The 22,014-nt window shown below is 44.4% G+C and overlaps 1 protein-coding gene across 1 annotated transcript in view; it reads right to left on the reverse strand.

The window, feature by feature from the left end:
• Positions 1-622: 622 nt before the first annotated feature.
• Positions 623-22,014, reverse strand: part of LOC144819485 (uncharacterized) — a 646,675-nt gene continuing 625,283 nt past the window's right edge. The window contains exons 12-13 of the mRNA XM_078677349.1: positions 16,203-16,341; positions 623-871 (exon numbers count right to left, since the gene is read on the reverse strand). Of these exons, the coding sequence (XP_078533475.1) occupies positions 772-871; positions 16,203-16,341 (239 nt within the window). The 3' untranslated portion in view covers positions 623-771. The remainder of the gene's footprint in view (positions 872-16,202; positions 16,342-22,014) is intronic.

Genomic DNA, 22,014 nt, shown 5'->3' on the forward strand with positions numbered 1-22,014 from the left:
AATTACTTACTACTTACCTTGATTAAGTCAGACACATATGTTATGCCCAGTTCCTCATGCAGGAGAAAGTGCAGTTTTGAAGGTGGTTGGCTGAGGAGGCACTGACAAAAGTAATCCCCCCAGACACCGGCACAGAACATTAAAACTGGAGGACACTTACGCTGATAAACCTCTAAAAGGGGCAAGATAGGTTTGCTGCCCACTCTCTTTGCAAAATCAAACGGGACCCCTATGGAGTGATTGAAATGTAGGTATTGATTGGCTATGCAAGGTGACATTTGTTAATAGATCTTTTAAAACGTATTACAATTCTCTTTGTTGTTCCCTGTGGAGTTCCACTGGTTTTCAACGTTTATGGAAATGCATGTAATGATTGCTCCTAGGTGTCTCTCCATGTCGACTAAAAAAATCCATACGACCAGTGGCGTGGTTTGTATGATGATTACACTCAACGTTTGAGATTTAAGAACCCCCGCTCCATCACTGTCAATAAAAAGTCATACCACCAAGGGGGATACCCTTTACATAGATCTAGCAAGGCAATGCAAAATATAACAGACAATTGGCAAACACCAAATCAAAAAACACATTTTATTTTTCTATTTGAGTTATAGTTTTTTGGGATTGTTGTAGAATGTACTTTGTAAAGTGCTGTGCTGTAGCTTCTATTAAATGCCTTCGCATAGATATGCCCTGCGTGAAACATGGCGTCTTAAATACATACAGCTGGTCCATCGCAACCAACAAAATGACTAATAATTGTCTTTTCCTTCACATTCTGGTTTCCTCCAGGGGTCGGTTCATGAAGTCCTGAATTGCTTGGTGTAAAGGGAGCCATTTACTGATTGAAATTTTCAAAGCTGTTATCCATCTGTAAAAAACACAAGAACCTTTAGTACAAATCTAACAGATTGGTCTATTATAGAATGAAGCAGAAAAATGTGACTAATAGAATCCATTACACGTCATTTATTATAAAAACATCTTTCCAAATCATAGGACAGTGAAATAGATGCACCAGGAGTATCATATATGAGTCCCTACGGGATGCAATTGCTACGTCTACATCAGGTGTTAATTGCACCCCTAGTACATTGCTTTGTAGCTCCTCTCATTTAACCAATTTTAATAGAGCTCTCTTAAAAGTAGGTGTACCTTCAAAGGGCGTGATTCCCAAAGTGCCTCCACACTCGTGGCTGAGGCCCGCGGTCGTGGGGGGAGTATCTGCCCACTGGGCGGAATCTTTGCAATGAGAATTTTTATTGCATAGCTCCCGCCCGAGTGCGGAGACCGCCTTACGAGAACTGACCCCCACCACGAGTACAGAGGCCCTTCGTGAATCAGGACCCACATCTTGATCTTGATGTTTGTGCATGTAATTGCTCACTGTTTACTATCATACTATGGCCTAGGGTTAGTATTGTTAATAAAAAGTACCATGTTCAAGGAGGCATGATGTTGCTTACTTTTAGGTTAAAGGCAAGTCATCAATGTCAAAAGGCATGTGATATCATGCCCTGTCTTTAGCCCTAGGATTTTGGCTGAAATAGTACCACTGACTGGTAAATTGCATACAGTATAAGAAGGTGCCCACCCCAACCATGGCTATGAGACTGGTATGGCTGGTTTTAACAGTACCAAATGTAATGACATTCTCCTTTGGTGTAATTTAATTAGTTTTTGCAAACAGAGGTTCTGATGTGTACAACAAACATTAGCAAATCATAACAATAATAAAATGGAATGTAATTTAAGGCATGGTGGAATAGATTAAATTTTACATTAAAATCTACTCAGCTCCTCAGAAGAGAATGCACGTTATGTGATTGGCCAAAACAATTTTTTTTAACATGAGTGTCCCATGCCTTCATCAAGAAGCATATGGAATTTTGGGGCATATTACCAACAACTAGCGATAATTATCGCTAAGTTGGCTTAGCGGGAATATTTCTATCGCCGCCCTTCACCTGTTTTTATCGCTGAGATACCTTGCTATTAGCAAGGTTTATCTTAGAAGCGATAAAAAACAGGCGAAATGCGTGAATATCGCTGTCAATACAGCGATATTCAGGCATTACCGTGACAATGCTCTTAGCCATGTTATCCACCTCTCATTGGATAACATGGCTAAGAACTGGTCAGGGCAGGTGGTAGCTTTTGGAGATATTCGCGCTTAGCGCGAATATTTCCAAAACTACGCCTGCGTTGATCATAGGCGACAGCGATTGCAGCGACTGTTTTCAGTCGCTGACATTTTGGCACGCCCACTTTGCATGTCATTAGCGATAATTATCGCTGACATTCAAAGCGGGCCCCAAAATGCCCGCTATCGCTTACAAGCTGTCGCTAACTGGTGTTAGAAACAGCTTGGTAATAGGGCGATAAAATTATCGCCGCTTTAGCGGGAAAAGTCCCGCTAAAGCGGCGATAATGGCCCTTGGTAATATGCCCCAAGGTTTTGAAATGGACTTTCAGGGTACTCCAACTGCGATATAATTTACAAGCCCCTTGCACCACCGGTACGTTACTTTTTCTAAATAGACCCCTTAATGTTTACATACTGTCTAACTACTAATTATTGCATAGTAGTGAAGGCCAAAGATAAGCTCTGTATTGCTCATCCACAGGCACTGTTTAATAAAGCCAATAAACACTGCAAAAACATTAGGTGGCTACCACCTGCAACACTGATGGATGTGTGAATAGAAGGTGAAGATGGAATTGTGCGAGAAGTCTTGCGGCCTTTCAATTGGCCTGTTCCGCCCATTCATGAATTTACGCACAAGATGGCTTCACCAAGATCTGCATGGAGGACAGTCTTTTTCAAGCCAGTGAGAAATAAATGAAGGCGAGATTAAGAGCTCATTAACTGTGAATAGCAAACTATTAGAGAGAAGAGGTTCACACAAATATCGATTATTGTGAGTGCACTAGTAACTGCTACAGAGTGTAGGAAAACAACAAAAAAAGCTATGTGAGGAATTTGGAAATTATATAACTAACAAAAAAACACAGTTTAAGTACCTAAAAAAAGCTAAGAAAACAACTATATGAAAGTAGCTTTTAAAAACGGACCACACAGGGTTCAATATCTTGATTTTAAAATGAGTGTATGAATATACAGTTATATTTTTGCCTTGATGTCAATTTCTTTTTCTTTTTGGGGTTGGGGTTGAGGTTGGGCTGGAATTCTTTTCTTTACTGAGCATTTCTGATTGGGAGTCCTGGTGACCCCTCTCCTGCCATTTGTTTGTGCATGGCCTATATAATGACAATCTCATTTTATTTATTTTTTGGACTTCCAGCATAATTTCTGTTGCCTTCTAAACGTTAAGCAGTCGCTAGTTAGAGGGTGCCACAAGCGGAGTTGGGTACGAAAGCTTGGTTATAGATTGTTTGTTGTAGTTCAACAAGATTATGAAGTGAGACCTTGAGTGCCATCTTTAACACCTGGGAGCATATTTACAAGACCCTAGTGCCACTGGAGCATCACTTTTTTGATGCTTCGGTGGCAGTCTATGCTAGCCCATATTTACAAGGCAGCGCTAAGTCACTTTGCGCTGCTTAACACAGCCTTGTAGATATGTCCCTCTGCAACGCAGTTTTCTGTGGAAAAGGGGTTTTCAATGGGTGTTGCTGTGGGTGTTCCCAGCAACACCCATGGCTTTTTGACACTGCTCCAGAGTTACAAGATCTGTAAATCTGAAGCAGCGCCAAAAACTAACGCCTTTCAAAATGACACATTAATGTGGCGCAAGGAGGATAAATACTTTTATCTCTCCTCGTTTTTTGCTCTTTCTATGTATGCTGCAGAAGGAGCAAAATGCCATTAATGTTTGTTTTTGTGCAGGAATGTGTACCTTCCTGCAAAACCACGGTCCTCCTTGCAATGCAGGCACCCTTGCACCATGGTGCAAGGGCATGGTGCAAGGGTGCCTGCGTTGCAGCTAGGCAGATCTTTTAGCGCAGATGCAGGGGTGAGCACAGGGATGCACCATATTCTGATGCATCCCTGGGTTTTGAAAATGACGCAACTTGGCACAGCAAAATTGCTGTGCCATTTTCATATAAGTATGCCTCATTAAGTCGGATGGTCTTCTAAGGTCAGATGGTCTCACTCAGGTGTAGCAGTGAAATTCAAGGTTCTTGTGTGCAGGAGGAGGATCTGATAGTAGTGGCAGTAAAGACGTTTAGGCTGGGTAGTGTGAAAGATGCTGTAGAAAAACACAGAGGACCAAGGATTGGGTTCTTGGGGACACTAGTGGATAACATGTGCTTATGGCCTTGGATATGCAGAGGCAGGCTCTGCTCCAAGTTAGTGCCATATTGGAGTTTTCCAAGGGAAGAAAGGTTGTAGAGAAAAGCAGGCAGTGTGACCACTGTGTTGAACCCTGCAGAGAGCTATTGGAGTATGAGGAAGGAGAGGTAGCTGCTGTTATGTGTCGTAATGTATGAAAGAATTTTACAGTTAACATGATTCGCCATTTGCAAGACTAAACAAGCATTAGAAATGCAATCGGGCTCGGATTTATTTGAGTTTGAGCTAATGGCATTGTAAATGGTAATGTATTTTTGCTAAGTGTTATGGAGTGTGTTAATGTGGTGGTGGTGGTAGTGGTAGTACTGGTGGTGGTGGTACTGGTAGTACTGGCGGTGGTGTTAGTACTGTTGGTGGTGGTAGTGGTAGTACTGGTGGCTGTAGTAGTGGTAGTACTGGTGGCTGTAGTACTGGTAGTACTGGTGGTGGTAGTACTGGTAGTACTGATAGTGGTAGTACTGGTGATGGTGGTGGTACTGGTAGTGGTAGTACTGGTGGTGGTGGTACTGGTAGTGGTAGTACTGGTGGTGGTGGTACTGGTAGTACTGGTGGTGGTACTGGTAGTGGTAGTAGTGGTAGTACTGGAGGTGGTGGTACTGGTAATGGTAGTACTGTTGGTGGTAGTACTGGTGGTGGTAGTACTGGTAGTGGTGGTACTGGTGGTGGTGGTACTGGTAGCGGGAGTACTGGTGGTGGTGGTACTAGTAGCAGTAGCATTGGTGGTGGTGGTACTGCTGCCCGTAATACTGGTAGTGGTAGTACTGGTGGTGGTGGTACTGGTGGTGGTAGTACTGGTGGTGGTAGTGGTACTGGTTGTGGTAGTACTGCTACTGGTAGTACTGGTGGTGGTGGTAGTACTGTTGGTGGTGGTAGTGGTAGTACTGGTGGCTGTAGTAGTGGTAGTACTGGTGGCTGTAGTAGTGGTAGTACTGGTGGTGGTAGTACTGGTAGTACATATGGTGGTAGTACTGGTAGTACTGGTGGTGGTGGTGGTACTGGTAGTGGTAGTACTGGTGGTGGTGGTACTGGTAGTACTGGTAGTGGTGGTACTGGTAGTACTGGTGGTGGTGGTACTGGTAGTGGTAGTAGTGGTAGTACTGGAGATGGTGATACTGGTAGTGGTAGTACTGTTGGTGGTAGTACTGGTGGTGGTAATACTGGTAGTGGTGGTACTGGTGGTGGTGGTACTGGTAGCGGGAGTACTGGTGGTGGTGGTACTGGTAGCTGTAGCATTGGTGGTAGTGGTACTGATGCCCGTAATACTTCTACCAATCTGCACTCTGCACTACCAATCTGCACTCTGCACTCTGCACTCTGCACTACCAATCTGCACTCTGCACTACCACTCTGCACTCTGCACTACCACTCTGCACTACCACTCTGCACTCTGCACTACCACTCTGTACTCTGCACTACCACTCTGCACTACCACTCTGCACTACCACTCTGCACTACCAATCTGCACTCTGCACTACCAATCTGCACTCTGCACTACCAATCTGCACTCTGCACAACCAATCTGCACTCTGCACTACCAATCTGCACTCTGCACTCTCAATCTGCACTCTGCACTACCAATCTGCACTCTGCACTACCAATATGCACTCTGCACTCTCAATCTGCACTCTGCACTACCACTCGCACTCTCAATCTGCGCTCTGCACTACCACTCTGCGCTCTGCACTACCACTCTGCGCTCTGCACTACCACTCTGCGCTCTGCACTACCACTCTGCGCTCTGCACTACAACTCTGCGCTCTGCACTACCACTCTGCACTACCACTCTGCGCTCTGCACTCTGCACTACCACTCTGCGCTCTGCACTACCACTCTGCGCTCTGCACTACCACTCTGCGCTCTGCACTACCACTCTGCACTACCACTCTGCACTCTCAATCTGCACTCTGCACTACCACTCGCACTCTGCACTACCAATCTGCACTCTGCACTCTCAATCTGCACTCTGCACTACCACTCTGCACTACCACTCTGCACTCTGCACTACCACTCTGCACTCTGCACTACCACTCTGCACTCTGCACTACCACTCTGCACTCTGCACTACCACTCTGCACTCTGCACTACCACTCTGCACTACCACTCTGCACTACCACTCTGCACTACCACTCTGCAGTACCACTCAGCACTCTGCACTACCAATCTGCACTACCACTCTGCACTCTGCATTACCACTCTGCACTCTGCACTACCACTCTGCACTACCACTCTGCAATACCACTCTGCAATACCACTCTGCAATACCACTCTGCACTCTGCACTACCACTCTGCACTACCACTCTGCACTCTGCACTACCAATCTGCACTCTGCACTACCAATCTGCACTCTGCACTACCACTCGCACTCTCAATCTGCATTCTCACTCTGCACTCTGCACTACCACTCTGCACTACCACTCTGCACTCTGCACTACCACTCTGCACTACCACTCTGCACTACCACTATGCACTACCACTCTGCACTCTGCACTACCACTCTGCACTCTGCACTACCACTCTGCACTCTGCACTACCACTCTGCACTCTGCACTACCACTCTGCACTCTGCACTACCACTCTGCACTACCACTCTGCACTCTGCACTACCACTCTGCACTCTGCACTACCACTCTGCACTCTGCACTACCACTCTGCACTACCACTCTGCACTACCACTCTGCACTCTGCACTACCACTCTGCACTCTGCACTACCACTCTGCACTCTGCACTACCACTCTGCACTCTGCACTACCACTCTGCACTCTGCACCACCACTCTGCACTACCACTCTGCACTACCACTCTGCTCTCTGCACTACCACTCTGCACTACCACTCTGCACTACCACTGTGCACTCTGCACTACCAATCTGCACTCTGCACTACCAATCTGCACTCTGCACTACCACTCGCACTCTCAATCTGCACTCTCACTCTGCCCTCTGCACTACCACTCTGCACTCTGCACTACCACTCTGCACTCTGCACTACCACTCTGCACTACCACTCTGCACTACCACTCTGCACCACCACTCTGCACTCTGCACCACCACTCTGTACTCTGCACTACCACTCTGCACTACCACTCTGCACTACCAAACTGCACTCTGCACTCTCACTCTGCACTCTGCACTACCACTCTGTACTCTGCACTACCACTCTGTACTCTGCACTACCACTCGCACTCTGCACTCTGCACTACCACTCTGCACTCTGCACTACCACTCGCACTCTCACTCTGCACTACCACTCTGCACTCTGCACTACCACTCGCACTCTCACTCTGCACTACCACTATGCACTCTGCACTACCACTCTGCACTCTGCACTACCCTATCCTTCACCACAGCACAGAGCAGAACGGCGCCTTCCCTCATAGACTGACATACAGCATGGTGCCCAGTAGGACTGCGCCAGATTTATATTTAGCTGGTGTCGCAGCCACCCAAACTCACACTGTGAACCCGAAGTAGGGCATGAAAAGCGCACTCTTTACCGCTTACTGAACTCGCCACCCGTCAGGTGCTCCTGGGAACTCCTGCATAGTCAGACGCATATTAACTGACACATCGTTGAGCAAATAACAAACCTTTCTTTTTTTAAATAAGTAGCAGAAATGTGTCGACAGAGTCCTTCACGCACGGCAGCTTTAGGCGTGAAGAAATATCATGTAGGAAATCGGGTGACCCAGAGAGGCTCAGATTATATTATACAGAATAAAATACCACTACAAAATCTTTTTAAATGCATAATTGTTGAAATGAGTGAATGTTCAATATCATCCGAAATTGCACTTTCCCACTTATTTTTATCGCAGCTAAGAGTGACAGTCAAATATACAGCTGGTACCGTGTTCTTCGCACGTTATTCCGCTTACCATGTCAGCCGCTTAAATAAACAAACTGGCAAGCCAGCCCGAAGCACCCACCACGTCGACCCTGAAGTATCACCTCACAGGGCTATCAGTGCTCTAAAACAAACTCGCTTTACATTCCGTGTTCAAACAAGGAGGTGCAAGCTAGCTGAAAACTGTAAACCTTTTATTCCAAACAAACATTTTAAATTTCGGTAAAAGCATTTCAGCTATTCAAACATTGAAATTAGCCGAGTAAACCTCAGATGAAAGGAGCAACAAAATAATGCATGGCGTGCGCCCACCAAAACGCACTGCAGAATGGTGAACGCGCACACACATCTGGATTCCATTACAGCACCTCCCTGACAGCTCCTAATTGATATTTATGGACGGCCGTGCGCGAAACCGCAGATAAAATGCCAAACATGGCGGACGTAAATTACATATAGCCTATCGCGTCAAGGCTACTAAAAATACATCACCGCGAGGACCAATCACCATTCAGATCATTAAAAAAAACTCGCGCACTAAGGAATGTGTCTTTCCCGAGCCCTAAAGAAATGTTTTTTTTTTTTCTTTTACAATAGGATCTCGGAGCTCCGCCCGAGCCCTAAAAATGACCGCTGGATACTGCATGGACACCAAGAGCCGGATTTACTAACCTTTTGTGCTGGGTTTGTGTTACAAAAGTGATGCAAACCAAAGGAAAATGTTTTTTGTTGGAATACCTTTCCAGCACAAAACTTGTTTTGCTCTAGAAAGTTGCCTAAAAGTAACGTAAAGCTCTGCTTTGTGTTACTCTGCTCCACAGGGGCATTGCATAGGTGGAACATGGGCGTTCCTGTGCTGCTACCCATGCTTTTTGATGCAAACCCCTATCTACTATAATGATGCCAATTTAAAGCTGGCATTAAAAAGACAGATACTTTTATTTCTCCTTCTATTCCGACTTTACATGTGTTCTGCTCTGTACAGCACACAGACAAAGTGAGGAATCTCTTAAAGATCGTCCAAACATTGTATTTTGTACTGGAAGGGTAACTGTTCAGTACAAAAGCTATTCTAGACTAACACAGACACCCTTTCACTATGGTACCAAGGTGAATGCATGGCGCACAGCAGCCTGAATGAGCGCCGGCGCTGGGGAGAGGGGAGGAGAATGCCATACCTCTGTAGATATGGCACTGTCCTGCTCTCTCCTCACGTAATGCAGCTCAGCAACTTTTGGTGCTGCGCTGCGTTGCCTGGTATCTTTGTACATCTGGCCCCATTTTAAGAAATACAGGGAAAAAGAATAACAAACGCATTTTGGATTCATGGATTTTTTGCATCCTTGACTTGCATATATGTTATGCAGAAAAAAGTCAGTTCATGAAGCAAAGCTGATCCTATTCTCAAAGCTATATGTGTATGTCAGTCTGATTTACATGGGAAAATAACTATATGTACAAATGTAAATCAAATGTTCTAATTCAGAAATGCTGGGTCAGTTCTAGTAGAAGGATTTTCTTGGACAAATATTAACATGAGAAAATCTTCGAGCAGGGTTAGGAAGCAAACAAGAATACTGCTGCAGTGAAGGGTAGAAGGTATCTTAGATCTGTGGTTACAGCCACAACCTCATAGCTCCTGTAGGCGGTCCATCCACCCTCCAGGTGTACCTAACCACATACACCTGAACTTTCCATGCATCATCACCTCCAGCATACAACATTTAATATTCCACAGCATTCCCATGCATACACAAATAAGCTTTACTCACAAAGGGTGCAACACTAGTCTTTTTTACCCCCCGACATGCTGGGGCCAGAGCAGGAAGGCAGAAAATTCCAAACACCTCTAGGATGGAAACCCCCAGAACCTTCTCCAACTTTAATGCTGGCACAAAGTATACATATTAAACCCTCAAACCCAACTCTTCGATACACCTCTGGACCCGTTGGGGACTCAGAAGGACTTTTGTGCTGCTCTGCTACAAGGACTCCTAATTTGCTGCTCTACTGCCCTGCTGAGCGAAAAGGACTGGACCTGAATTTTGAACCCTGGACCACCAGAGAGACTCCAAGGGCTAGTTGGCTGGCCTCCTAATCAGAGTCTAAGGGGCAGAAAAAATTCCAAACAAATTGAACCTAGCACCGGGACTCTAGTCTGCTCTGTGTATTAACCCCCAAGTGGTGTCATTCCAGTCCTGGATCCTTGGAAGTAGGCCTGAAGGTGCTTTGCCAGCACAGCTTTGGTTTCTCATGCAGAACAGATGCAGCAGAGCGCATCTCCTTGTAGCTACACATCAGAACCGCTTCCACATTGTAAGCCTTTGTTAACTGCATCCTCGACGATGATGCAGGCCCTCGCATTTCAAGCCCCTTTGGCGGTTTCATCTGAACCACCTCTGCAGGACACACCTTTGATGCAGGACTGAGCATCACAGCCTGCAGTTCTTCAGAACCAGTGCTGCACAACACATCCTTGACGCAGAATCTCGCAACGGTCCAACACAGGATTTAAGGTACTTTGTTTAGTGGGCCTAAGTTGATCCCTGAACCCAGCCACGCTCCATCGTGTGACCAAATAACCACAGTTGGTGCTTTGTGCTTTTATGCACTATTTTCACTTACATCTTTAAAATTGCATATCTCCTGTTCTACTGATTGTGTTTTTGTCATTTTGGTCTCAAAACATTTATTAAATTGTCCTCTATTTTTGTAAATTGATGTGCATTTTTTGTTGTTGTTGTGCTTTCACTTCATTACTGTTTGAAGTGCTGCATAAATACTTTACACATTGCCTCGAAGTTGAGCCTGACTGTTTTGTGTCATGCTACCAGGGAGTTAAGCAAATGTTAATTCGGGGTTTCTTGTGACTTAGCCCTGACAAGAATTGTGGTCGCGCTTTATTATGGTTTCACCATCCCCAATAAGTGACCCAATTCCTATAATACTACTAAATGCAATTTATGACTAGGTCACTATGCATTCACCACTTATTAACCAACTGTAAAGCGACCGCATGAAATCAAACATTAACAAAACCCAGAGATCTGGCTTTGATGATGGAAGTGACAATTATTCCTTTGGTTGGGGGAGCAGGTCGGTGAATAAACAGACCATTGCATGGTTTTATGAATGGGTTAGTGAGTGCATAGATGGATGTATGGAAATAGAGCAGAGTAATTTTGGTGCCTCCCTTTCATGATTAATTAGGCCACATACTTGCAGGGCCGTTGGAATTATTCATCATGAGTGGGCCAAAATATGTGGTATGGTTGAGTAAATCATGAGGCCAGAAAAAGCAAAATATGCGGCATAATGCTGCACATTTTGTAATAGTATTACTTAATTTATTTGTAATTTTTAAACTTGGTAACACTGTCTGGGTATTGGTTGCACCCCATTAGTACCAATTTATCACCCAAATTTAGCAATAAGCAACAGAAAGCTATCCATTCCAACTTTGCAAAGGGTCTTCCACCACGCAGAAACATGTGTCACTGCATTTTTAGTAACGTCTGAACCATTTGAGCTAGAGACAACATTTTTTTGTTTAAATCTGCAAATTATGCTGCAGATGATGGATTATGTGGCAAATGAGGCTAATTTAAATTATGCAAAAATCGCAGCAGCTACACAATCACATAATTCCAGTGACCTTGCATATATGTTTACTTATCGCCTCACGTATTTGTGTGATTTCATATGATTATTGATGTGTAGTGCACTTGAACTAATATAGAAAGTGCTTTTATCGCATACCCTCGACACTTATATGTGTGTGAATATTAATGTTTCCTTTACAAGTAACAATGAATTGCAGTTCTCACATATATTTGCACATGTGGTTTGAATAGCATTGTTGATCGTCTATAATCCATGCACTCATTTAAATAATATCTTGCATTTATTATATAATGGGAAATGTATTTACTCAAATAGCATTTTGCATTTAGAATGTGACTGTCTATGTATCTGTAATCCTGCAGTTACAACGTGTGCTGCAATGCTTGCAATGCTAAAGTTGTCCAAAGGCCTTATGCATTTGAATTTCGTAATGCTTAACCTTCAATGTGAATATTTGCTTCAGGCGCTTTGTTTTTCTCTCCTCTGCAAGTGCAGTGTATGAGCTAATGAATAGAGAAAGGCACATTGTGTCAATGAGATAGGGAAGCTTGAAGGGAGAACTTTTGGTGAGGATGATAAGACTAACGAGCAAAGGGAGGATTACTGCCTGTGCAGAATGAGGAGATGGAATCCAAGGGCATCTCAAATATGTGGATCAGAGAAGAGAGTTACGAGTGTAGCTGACAAAGAGGATAGTTTATAGGTGGACACTAATGAGACCTTTTGATGTGGAATTCTAGAAGGTTATTTCTATGGGTATAACTAGACAACAATCTTTAGGTTTGCTCAGATTCCTTGCATGCTAGGAGAGGTACAGACCTCTATTTGCTACTCTTATTGTGTGGCTTTATGCTATGCTGTATTCTTTCCTTGAATAACTTATACAGATGTTCTGCTATGCTGACACCTTTCTACTTTATTGGATCTAATTAGGATTCTAATTAGGGCTTTCTCATCTAGCATTAATTAGTGTAGATTAGTTAAAATTAATATCTCCTTATTCATCATAGGCAGGAGGATCGAAACTTTGAATCTGTTCAAACTGTTTTTCTTATTCTTTGTTCTGTAGCTACAGAATTCCTCATTTGCTTTCTGTTATTCAGGATAAACTTTGTGCGCCGATTTGGTTTTCGGTTGGTAATTTTGTATTTTTATACTATGTTTCTGAGATTTATTTAGATTACTTTGGCTTTGAACTTGTAATAAATCTATAGTTATTAACTGTTAGCTTCACTGTGTGACCAGATGGGGTACACCGTAATTGTAAATTGCAAAAATGATCCTAACTGATTTCGTTTATCAGGAACCCAAGAAAGGTCTATTGCAGGGGGTAAGAAAGGGACCAGACTCAAATGCACTATCAGAAGAATTCGTGGTTGCATGGCTAGTTGAATGTACGAATGGATGGATAAAGGAAGGATAAGTGCATGAGTGAGTACATGAATTGATGAACAGCTAGTGTTAAAATGAACATGTAGAAGAAAATATGAATAAGAACAGAAAGCTAGATTCACAAAAGTGTAGCATTATTAAATCCACACAAGTGCCAGCATGAACCCTGGCAGTATGTTTGTTCCTTGAGCATTTGATGAGTGGCAGCTATGGAAGTCGTTTCTGGCAGGCACAAACCAAATAGAAATGCACCTGCTCCTTACAATGTTTCCTCTCAAGCAGCAGTAACAGATTTTGCCTCAACATGGCTTTCCTTGCAACCCAGGCATTTTCTGAGTACTTCTCTAGTCTGTCATGCTCCAAAGAAATGACCATGGGAGTAGCAAGGACTTGAGAACCAACTGGACATGATAGACTTGTATTTAACCTCCTCTGTGCCAGAGTCTAGTTCTTCATGAGGCTTAGCCTATCTGCATACCCACTTCACCACAAGCAGCTGAGGGGAGACAGTGTGCAAATACCCACCAAACCCAACATGGAGCACGGCCTCCCACTCAGCTTAGCAAAGCCTTTGCAGCAGTTGGGTGGTTCCTCTTGGTGTAGCAGCAGGGCCGATTCCTTCAAAAATGGATGCAACATGTTTGTCATGCAAGGTCATTCTTTCCAATTACATCTCCTCGATTTCTCGTTTTGAAGGCCTATATGGATTCATCTGCCTGCTGCACCAATAATATGGCTGTATATCAGTGTCATGTTATTTACACTTGATAAAGCGCTGCACTTCATACCCGAAGTTATATCTCGATGCTCGGTCAACACAGAAACACATACAGAGAGCCTAGAACACCCAAGTCTTCAAAAGCTTTTGGAACTTGGCAAAGTCAAAGCAGCAGCAGAGATGAAGCCAAAGTTAATACCAAGCTGTGGCGGCAGTGAAAGAAAAAGCTCTGCCAACATATTTGGAAGTGCAGATACGGGGGACGGTCAGGAGTGTCTTACCACCATATCTGAAAGTTCTAGCTGGACAATAGTAATGCAAATTGTCCTTTAGGTACATGGGAGCTATGCCCATCAAGGACTTGTGGGTATGGCAGCATATCTTGGCGGAATGGCATGCCTGGCATGCAGTGGCATACAATATCAATGACGAAATGGCATGCCTCATGAATGGATAGTTACATTCAACCAATGATTGATAAATATGTGCTGGTTTGAATGATAACATTATAAATGACAAAGAGAGCTGATCTTCTTCTAGTCTAGCTCTGTACAAGTCACATTAGAACTGTGTTAGAAATGGCTTTTCTGGTTGGCTAGGGTGTGCACCTAAGCCAGGGCATAACCCATCACTCTAGTCAGGGTAAGGGAGTTACACACCCAAGAAAACCCCTGCTCACCCTCCTGGTAGCTTGGCCCGAGCAGCCAGGCTTTTCTCAGAGGCAAGGTGTAAAGCATTTGTGCAACACACTCACACACCAGTGACACAATAAACACACCACAAATGAGACTCCACACAGGATTAAATAAAAAATATAATGTAGATTGTACTTGTAACATAGACCAAAACGGCATGAATCCGAAATCACTTTGCCAACTAGGCAACTGTCAAACATCACAATGAGTGCAATAAAAGAAAGGTTTTATTGTTGTACGTGTCCTAACAACACCATTATGCATGGTGCATCTCGGCATTTCGGAAATGTTGGAGGAAGGCGCTGCCAAATTTGGCGCAGCTCCGCAGTCCAACATTTCCTTGTACATATGCCACTAGTTTCCTTGGTTAGAGTGGCAGTTTCCCCAGCGAGTAGCATGTCTACATAACAAAGCTAGTAGTTCCAATTGTGGTTCCTCCGGGCAGCACACAGTTCCTCCTGGCAAAGTGCCGAATGTTGAGCCAGCAGTGTCTGGTTACAAGTCCCGTGCAGTGTCTAAAATTATGTGTTCACAGCCCCTGCACCTATACTCAAAATATCCTTGATGTGGAGGTAACTTCAAAAGTACCTTAGAAGTGCACAACATACCCTTTCAACCCAGCTCTGGCTCTAGGCCTACAGTAGCGGGTTAACGTGTCCTTTGTGCGAGGTCAGAACACAGTCTACACAAATGTAAGTGTGTCCCTCCTCCCACTCTCCCAGCCCGGGAATACCATTCAGTATTCAGATGTAATCCTGTTACACCCAACCCTCTGTGTGTGATGGCTGTATGTACAAACTTCGCTGTCACTCCGCCCTGGAAGTGGACTGGAGTCAGGCTGTAAAGCACAATGAGTCCTAAGCATAGAGAAATCCCCACTTTACATACCAAACATGGCAACGTTACTCCTTTCAAATCAGAAACTACCACTTAAAGACTTTTAAGGGAATTCCCAATGCTAGTCTATGAGAGGAGTAGGCCTCACAGCAGTGAGAAAGTAAATAGGCTGTTTGTTACTACCAGCATGCCACACAATAAAGGCACATGCCCTACCTTTTATGCACACAGCACCCTGCCCATAGGACTACATAGGGCCTACCTTAGGGGTGAACTATATGTAGTAAAAGGGGAGCTCCAGGCTCGGCAAGTAACTTTAAATGCCAAGTCACTGTGGGAGTAAACTGCACATGCAGGCTCTGCAGTGGTAGGCTTGAGTCAAGTTTGAAAAGCTACTTCTGTAGGTGGTGCAAGCAGTGCTACAGGCCCACTAATAGCATTAGATTTACAGGCCCTGTACACATGCACTTCAGCACTGATTAGCAGTGATAAGTGCTCAGAGTCCTAAAGCCAGCAAAAAGAGGGTCAGAAAAATTCAAGAGGAAGGCAAAAAGGGCCAGGTCCAACAAATTGCAACTAACTAACACTCTCTAGCCAGACCAAAAAACACATTCTGTACTTAGATCTACATATCCATACTATCCACTCTTCTCGCAGCCAACAATCAGCCTTCAATGGAGTGAATAAATAAAGGAATGGAGCATACAAGCATTTTTTGATTGCTGTGATAGTGCAAGTTCTGAAAAGTTCAGTATATGTGAAAGACCAATCATACCGCTTGTTTTCAGTCACATTCTCCGCACTGAGGTAAAAGGTTTTGAATTCTTCGGATGGTGGTTTGACCTCAATCACACAGCGTCCTTTGGAGCCGATGCACTGCTCGCTCACGGTGTACCCCTGCAGGTACAGGCCACCTAGGAAGTGAAACAGAAACAGCATGAGATGGGAGATGTTTGTGAAAGAGCAAAGTACAAAACTACATTTATGCATCTTTTCAGCTTGGTAAAAGACATTTTCTCTGTAATAATTAAACAACTGGTGATGTACAAGAATCTTAAGATATGGGGCCATATTATCAAGAAAGGCGTTAAAATTATCGGCGCTTTAGCGGCAGGAAACTGCCGCTAAAGCGGCGATAATGGGCTTGATAACATGCCCTTGGGAATTCCCATAGAAGCCCAGGTTCACAGAACCTGGGCTTCTATGGGAATTCACATGGGCATGTTATCAAGCCCATTATCGCCGCTTTGGCGGCAGTTTCCTGTCGCTAAAGCGGCGATAATTTTAACGCCGTTCTTGATAATATGCCGCTTCCACTTTTAAAGTGAGGAAAAGGTAACATATTTTATTGGCTAGAGTCAAACTGTACAAAATATATATATTTTATTCCCATCGTCCATGCGGTATACGCCAATCAAACTTAGAGGTTTGGCATCAGGAAACAAAGTAAGGGGTATATTATCAAGCCCCAGCGATAATAATCGCTGAGCACGCTTTTAATTATCGCCAGCTATCGCTGGAATATATCGCCAAGCTAGCACTGTCAATGCTTAGCGCTATGGCGATAAATATTCCAGCGCTAGCGGGTATTCCATGGAACATCGCCGGTTTTCCAGCGATGTTCCATGGAAAACTGCAAAAAGCTTGATGATAGGCCCTGTGGCCTTAGCCCCACAATCCACCTCCCATGTTAGATATGCCTTAGATGTTAAATTCCTAAGTTAAGGCAGAGTTAGCTCAATTTAACTTACCGCTACACCTCATTGTTAATATCGCGAAGCTGCCTTCGCGATATTTTCCCATGTTGTTTTCACAGCCACGCCTACTTTGCATCTCATTACCGATGCGAGGCGTGTGAAAAACGGGAGCTAAGTCAAGGAAACATGCGCTAGCGTGTCCTTGAAATTAATGCAATATAATTACCGCTGCTTTGCGCCCAAAAAAACAGACGTTAAGGTGGCGATAATTGTATCGCGGGCCCTTGGTAATATGCCCCTAATGGGTTCAAGTAATTGCGTGAGATCATGTCACTGTCGATTTGGCTTTGTTTGACAGGTGAGGTGGAGTGCTTTGCCAGTGTGACATAGGGTTGTCCTTACTGTGCTTGACTAAATCAGAATATATAGAAGAGCAACAAACAAACAGATTGGTTCTTAATTTTTTATTATGATACCTCAAGGATGCTCATGTCGGTCGCAAAAGTAAAGGAAGAGCAATATAAAGAGAACCTTGATGCTTGAAGTGTTGGCCAAAGGAACACAGATTGTTGGATCATTTCTGTCGATCCTATTGAATAGTAACTTTAAATGACTGGTAGAACATTACATACAAGTCCATTTGCAGCTGTACTAGTAACCAATGAAAGGTCCCAAGTGGCCCAGTAGCTGCCTCAAATTGTTTACCATCCACAACGCTTCCATGGGATTTTTTCAGAAGCTGTTAGCATTTTGGCATTCATTTCGGGTGATTGATATCAAAACCACCTATGGCTTTACATAGCTTATAGATATCACCTTTATTTCCAGGTGAAAACATCAATATTACATCGTGCCACGTAAGCCCCCTGAACCCTTATCGTCCTCCAGGATTCCGCATCTGTTGAGTCACTGCCAAGTCTGACTTTGTTCCCACTTACGTCCCTTTAACCCTCCCAGAGGGTTTGCAACCCTGCCTGTCCCTCAGGTTTTAAAATCTCAGTTCTATCTCTGAAATAGAAGGCTATCAGGATGGGGGGCCATTCTGCTGTGGATTTGTGAACCTGTCCACCATTTCTGACCAAGTCGGTAGATCTTTCAATGTATTTGGATCCTTCCTATTAGCCCTCATGCAGACTTCCTCCGCTAGAGTCCATTAAGTAATATCTTTCCCTCATCCCAACACTGCTGGACCTTGCTGACATAGCCACCTTATGCACATCCGGCATCTCACCAAAACCCACCACTAATTCACAAATGTACACCTCACTTTCGCTTTTAGGTTTTGCTTACCAAGCACTATGTAGCAAGACTCATTGTTTGCTATTCAGTGGACATACAAGCCGCCCACAGCATGCCATTGGTTGTTTTTATTGTCACTCTAATTTGCGATCTTTTCGATTGGTTCCCTCCTACAGAATTCCCTTTGCTTTATTGTGTTTGTCCCTCCCTGCGGCCTTTATTGTGTTTGCCCCTCTCTGCGACACACTTTTCCTCCATCTGGTCAGCAGTGTGCAATATATGATTGAGTCTGTGTAGACTGAGAAGTGTGCACAGTTGTGGCATGAAGTCACAGTGATCTTTGTGAGCAGGGAGTAACCCATTAAGCCTAGTTGCCTACACTTTGCTAAATATTTTAATGTCAGTATTAATCATCGTTAATGGGTGGTAGGAGGTTCGGTCTAGTGGATCTCCACATGATTTGAGCATCATTATTGTCATACTTAAACAATTTGCATATACACCAAATAACCACTCCATGCTCTTTCATATGGTATCTCTAATAATCCCAGTGTCCCCCCCTCCATGTATAGTTCTTATGAGTCCGGCTCCGTACCTGCCGTGAGGTGGAAACTCCCTTAAGGGGGTAGATAAGTATTTCAAGCAGAGTACTCACCTTTATCCAAATTTGGGCAGTGTGTGGTCTGCTACTGCTATCAAATTCTCCATGGCTAGCAAATCCCAAAGCCTGTGTGTCCAGTCTGCATGTGTGGGTATGGTGTCCGTGCTCCAGCAAGACCTGCTCAGCAGCACAGAGTACCAGTGTTATGGCCCTCCTGCTAGCTGAGTGTAGAGGGTACGTTAAAGCAATGGGTAATCACAATAGAATATAGGTGGGGAAATAGGGCAGCTCGGTGTTAAACATACTAACAATGTTGGTAAGGACCTCGGACAAGTATCGGTGTAGTTTGGGGCAGTGCCACAATAAATGGGATAAAGTGTCCGAGTGACTGAGTGCCTCCAGCACTTATTGTCACTCCTCTTCTTCCACTTAACCAACCGGGAAGGTGTATAATATAAGTAATGGGCGATTTTCAGCAGGGTCTCCCTGACTGAGGCGCCACCAGCCGAAGTGCATTGCCAGCTGCAGAATGTCAGTCCATTCTTTGTCCGAGAATTGGCGCTCGCATTCCCGCTCCCACCATGTCCTAGCCGGGGAAAGCAAGGCTCTCGGTGAGGTGCTTAAAGGTGCATAAATGTCTGACGACAGATGCCTGTCATCCCGCCTCAACAAGAGCCAACGTACAAATGGGGTGAGTTGCCTGTTAGCATGTGGACGTATCGACGGGTGGGTTACCCATTGTCATATTGCTACACAATACCAATATTCAGAATCTGGTAGCCCAAAATCCTGTTGCACCTACGAAAATTCCAGCAAGCTCTCCACATTGAACAAATCTCCAATGCGTTTGCAATTTGCCTCCTGTCACTGAGAGAAGGCTGTTCCATGTAGTGCTGGGGGGAAATCTGCATTCCCTATGATTGGGGTAAGGGGTGAAATAGGGGTAGAGAGTTGCTTGGGGACACATAGTCCATCCCATACTCCCATTGTGGCCCAAACCATGGAAGAGATATATGCCCCCGGTGGGCGGTATCTTCATGGAAGCCAAGGAATCTTCCAAATATGAATTCCCGCCACAACCTGGTCGAGGAAGCACCAATGTTTTTCTGAGTTTGGAAGTTGCCATTCCACCCAAAAATACAACTGAGATGCCTGGTAGTTGCACAGTAGATGAAGTATGCCAATCCCATCCTTGGCCACTGGGAGGTGTGTACGGTCGTGTGCCATTCTTGCACGCTTACTATCCCAAATGAAGGCCTCCAGGGAGTGTTGAAGTTTAGGCAGCATGGATGGGGGTGGTTGTAGTGGTATAGCCTGTAATAATATCAGATCTTAGGTAATAGGGACATTTTGATGGCGGCTATTCATCCCAACCAAGATGGAACCCCATGCCAGGATTGAATTAGGGAGCATGACATATTCAATAAAGCGGCGTAATTGTGTGACACAGCTTTCTCTATGGTTGAGAACAATTGAATGCCCAAATAGGAAATTCCTCATGTAGCCCAATTGAATGGGAATGTCCTAGCCAGGGAGGCCTAGTCGGCCTGCGAGATGGTGAGATTGACAACTTGAGATTTGTGTGGTTTTCATATTGAAACCTGAGGCCCTCCAAACAACTCAGTTCCTCTAGTAGAGAGGCAGTGATTGGTGCGGTTTAGTAATGGCCTACAGCACTTCATCTGCATACAACACTATCTTGTGAGGTTGGCCTCCCATTCAGACCCATTCAATAAGGGGGTGACCCCGCACACGCTCTGCCACCGGCTCCATACAGAGTGCGAACAGGAGTAGCGAGAGCGGGCACCCTTGTCGTATTCCCCTAGATATAGGGAAGGATTGAGCTAACGGGCCATTAACGTCAACTGGCGCCACCGAGTCGGAGTAACCAAACCATATCCACTTAAGGAACCGGGGCCCCAGGCCAAAAGCCTCTAAAACTAGCTGCAAGAAAGGCCAGTGTGCATGATTGGATGCTTGTTCAGCGTCGATTGAGAGAAGTGTGTGGGGACCCGGGATTGTACGGTTTTGTCTAGTAAGTGGATTATGCATTTAGTGTTGTCCTCACACGAGTGCCCAGGGATAAAACCTGATTGTTCTGGGGTCACCAGTCTTGGCATGAACCACCCCAATCTATCTACTTTTTAAGATATCATCAGAAAGTAATACCTTTAGTCTTGATAAAGATGGTTTAAATCAAAATAATACCATTGAAACACGTTGACGCAATAGAACCATAATCCGCACAGTGGGCTGCCACACTAGAAATTGATTGTCTTTTGTACATCAGGGTCCAGCCACAACCTTACCTCATATGGATATTGTCCCTTTATGACAAAGTGTAGTGTATTTATAGTACTATCGTCTAATTGTCTTTGTTATTGAGTCTGTTCATTTTTTTATTTATAGTGTGATGTTTTTTGATTTTGAACATAAATTTACTATGCCTGATTAACAATGTTTTAATTTGCTATAATTGTTTTATATGCTTTTAATAAATTGATACATAACATTTCTAATATTTGTCTTGTGTACTGGCACACTTCTTTGTCAATTGGTACTGTATCCCCCATGATTGAATGTGTGTGATTTAGGTGAGTGAATGAGTAAGAGTTCTCTCAGTATTTTCTAAGTCCTCAAAATAGTAATTGAGGTCAGCATTTCGATCTTTAAGTTCACGGATCTTACCTCAACATGCTTCCATCTCCTCCTCCCTGGAATAGGATTTATTTTCCACCAAATCCACTCGTAGCTCCAGATCGCCCATCTCGCACCGAAGGTCCTTCACTTCCTTAGTCATTTCCATCTTGAGGGTTACTATGTCGCCTCTCAGGGTGCTAAAAAGGGTTTCCATGAATCTGCGTGTAACCTTGCCCGGCTTCGGTGGGGAGCGTGTGGGCGAACAAGGCTCCCTGGTCGATTTGGTCCTTTTGGAGGAGCTCTTAGCAAATGAATCTTTGACTGCGGGATCCTTTTTTGTTCATGTGGAATTCACTTTACTCGCCCCTGGGGACTCCGGAGGAGGGTGCGCAAGTGGATGTGAGTGGTCC

Source organism: Lissotriton helveticus, chromosome 2_1, assembly GCF_964261635.1.
Source record: "Lissotriton helveticus chromosome 2_1, aLisHel1.1, whole genome shotgun sequence".
NCBI classification, from domain to species: Eukaryota; Metazoa; Chordata; class Amphibia; order Caudata; family Salamandridae; genus Lissotriton; species Lissotriton helveticus.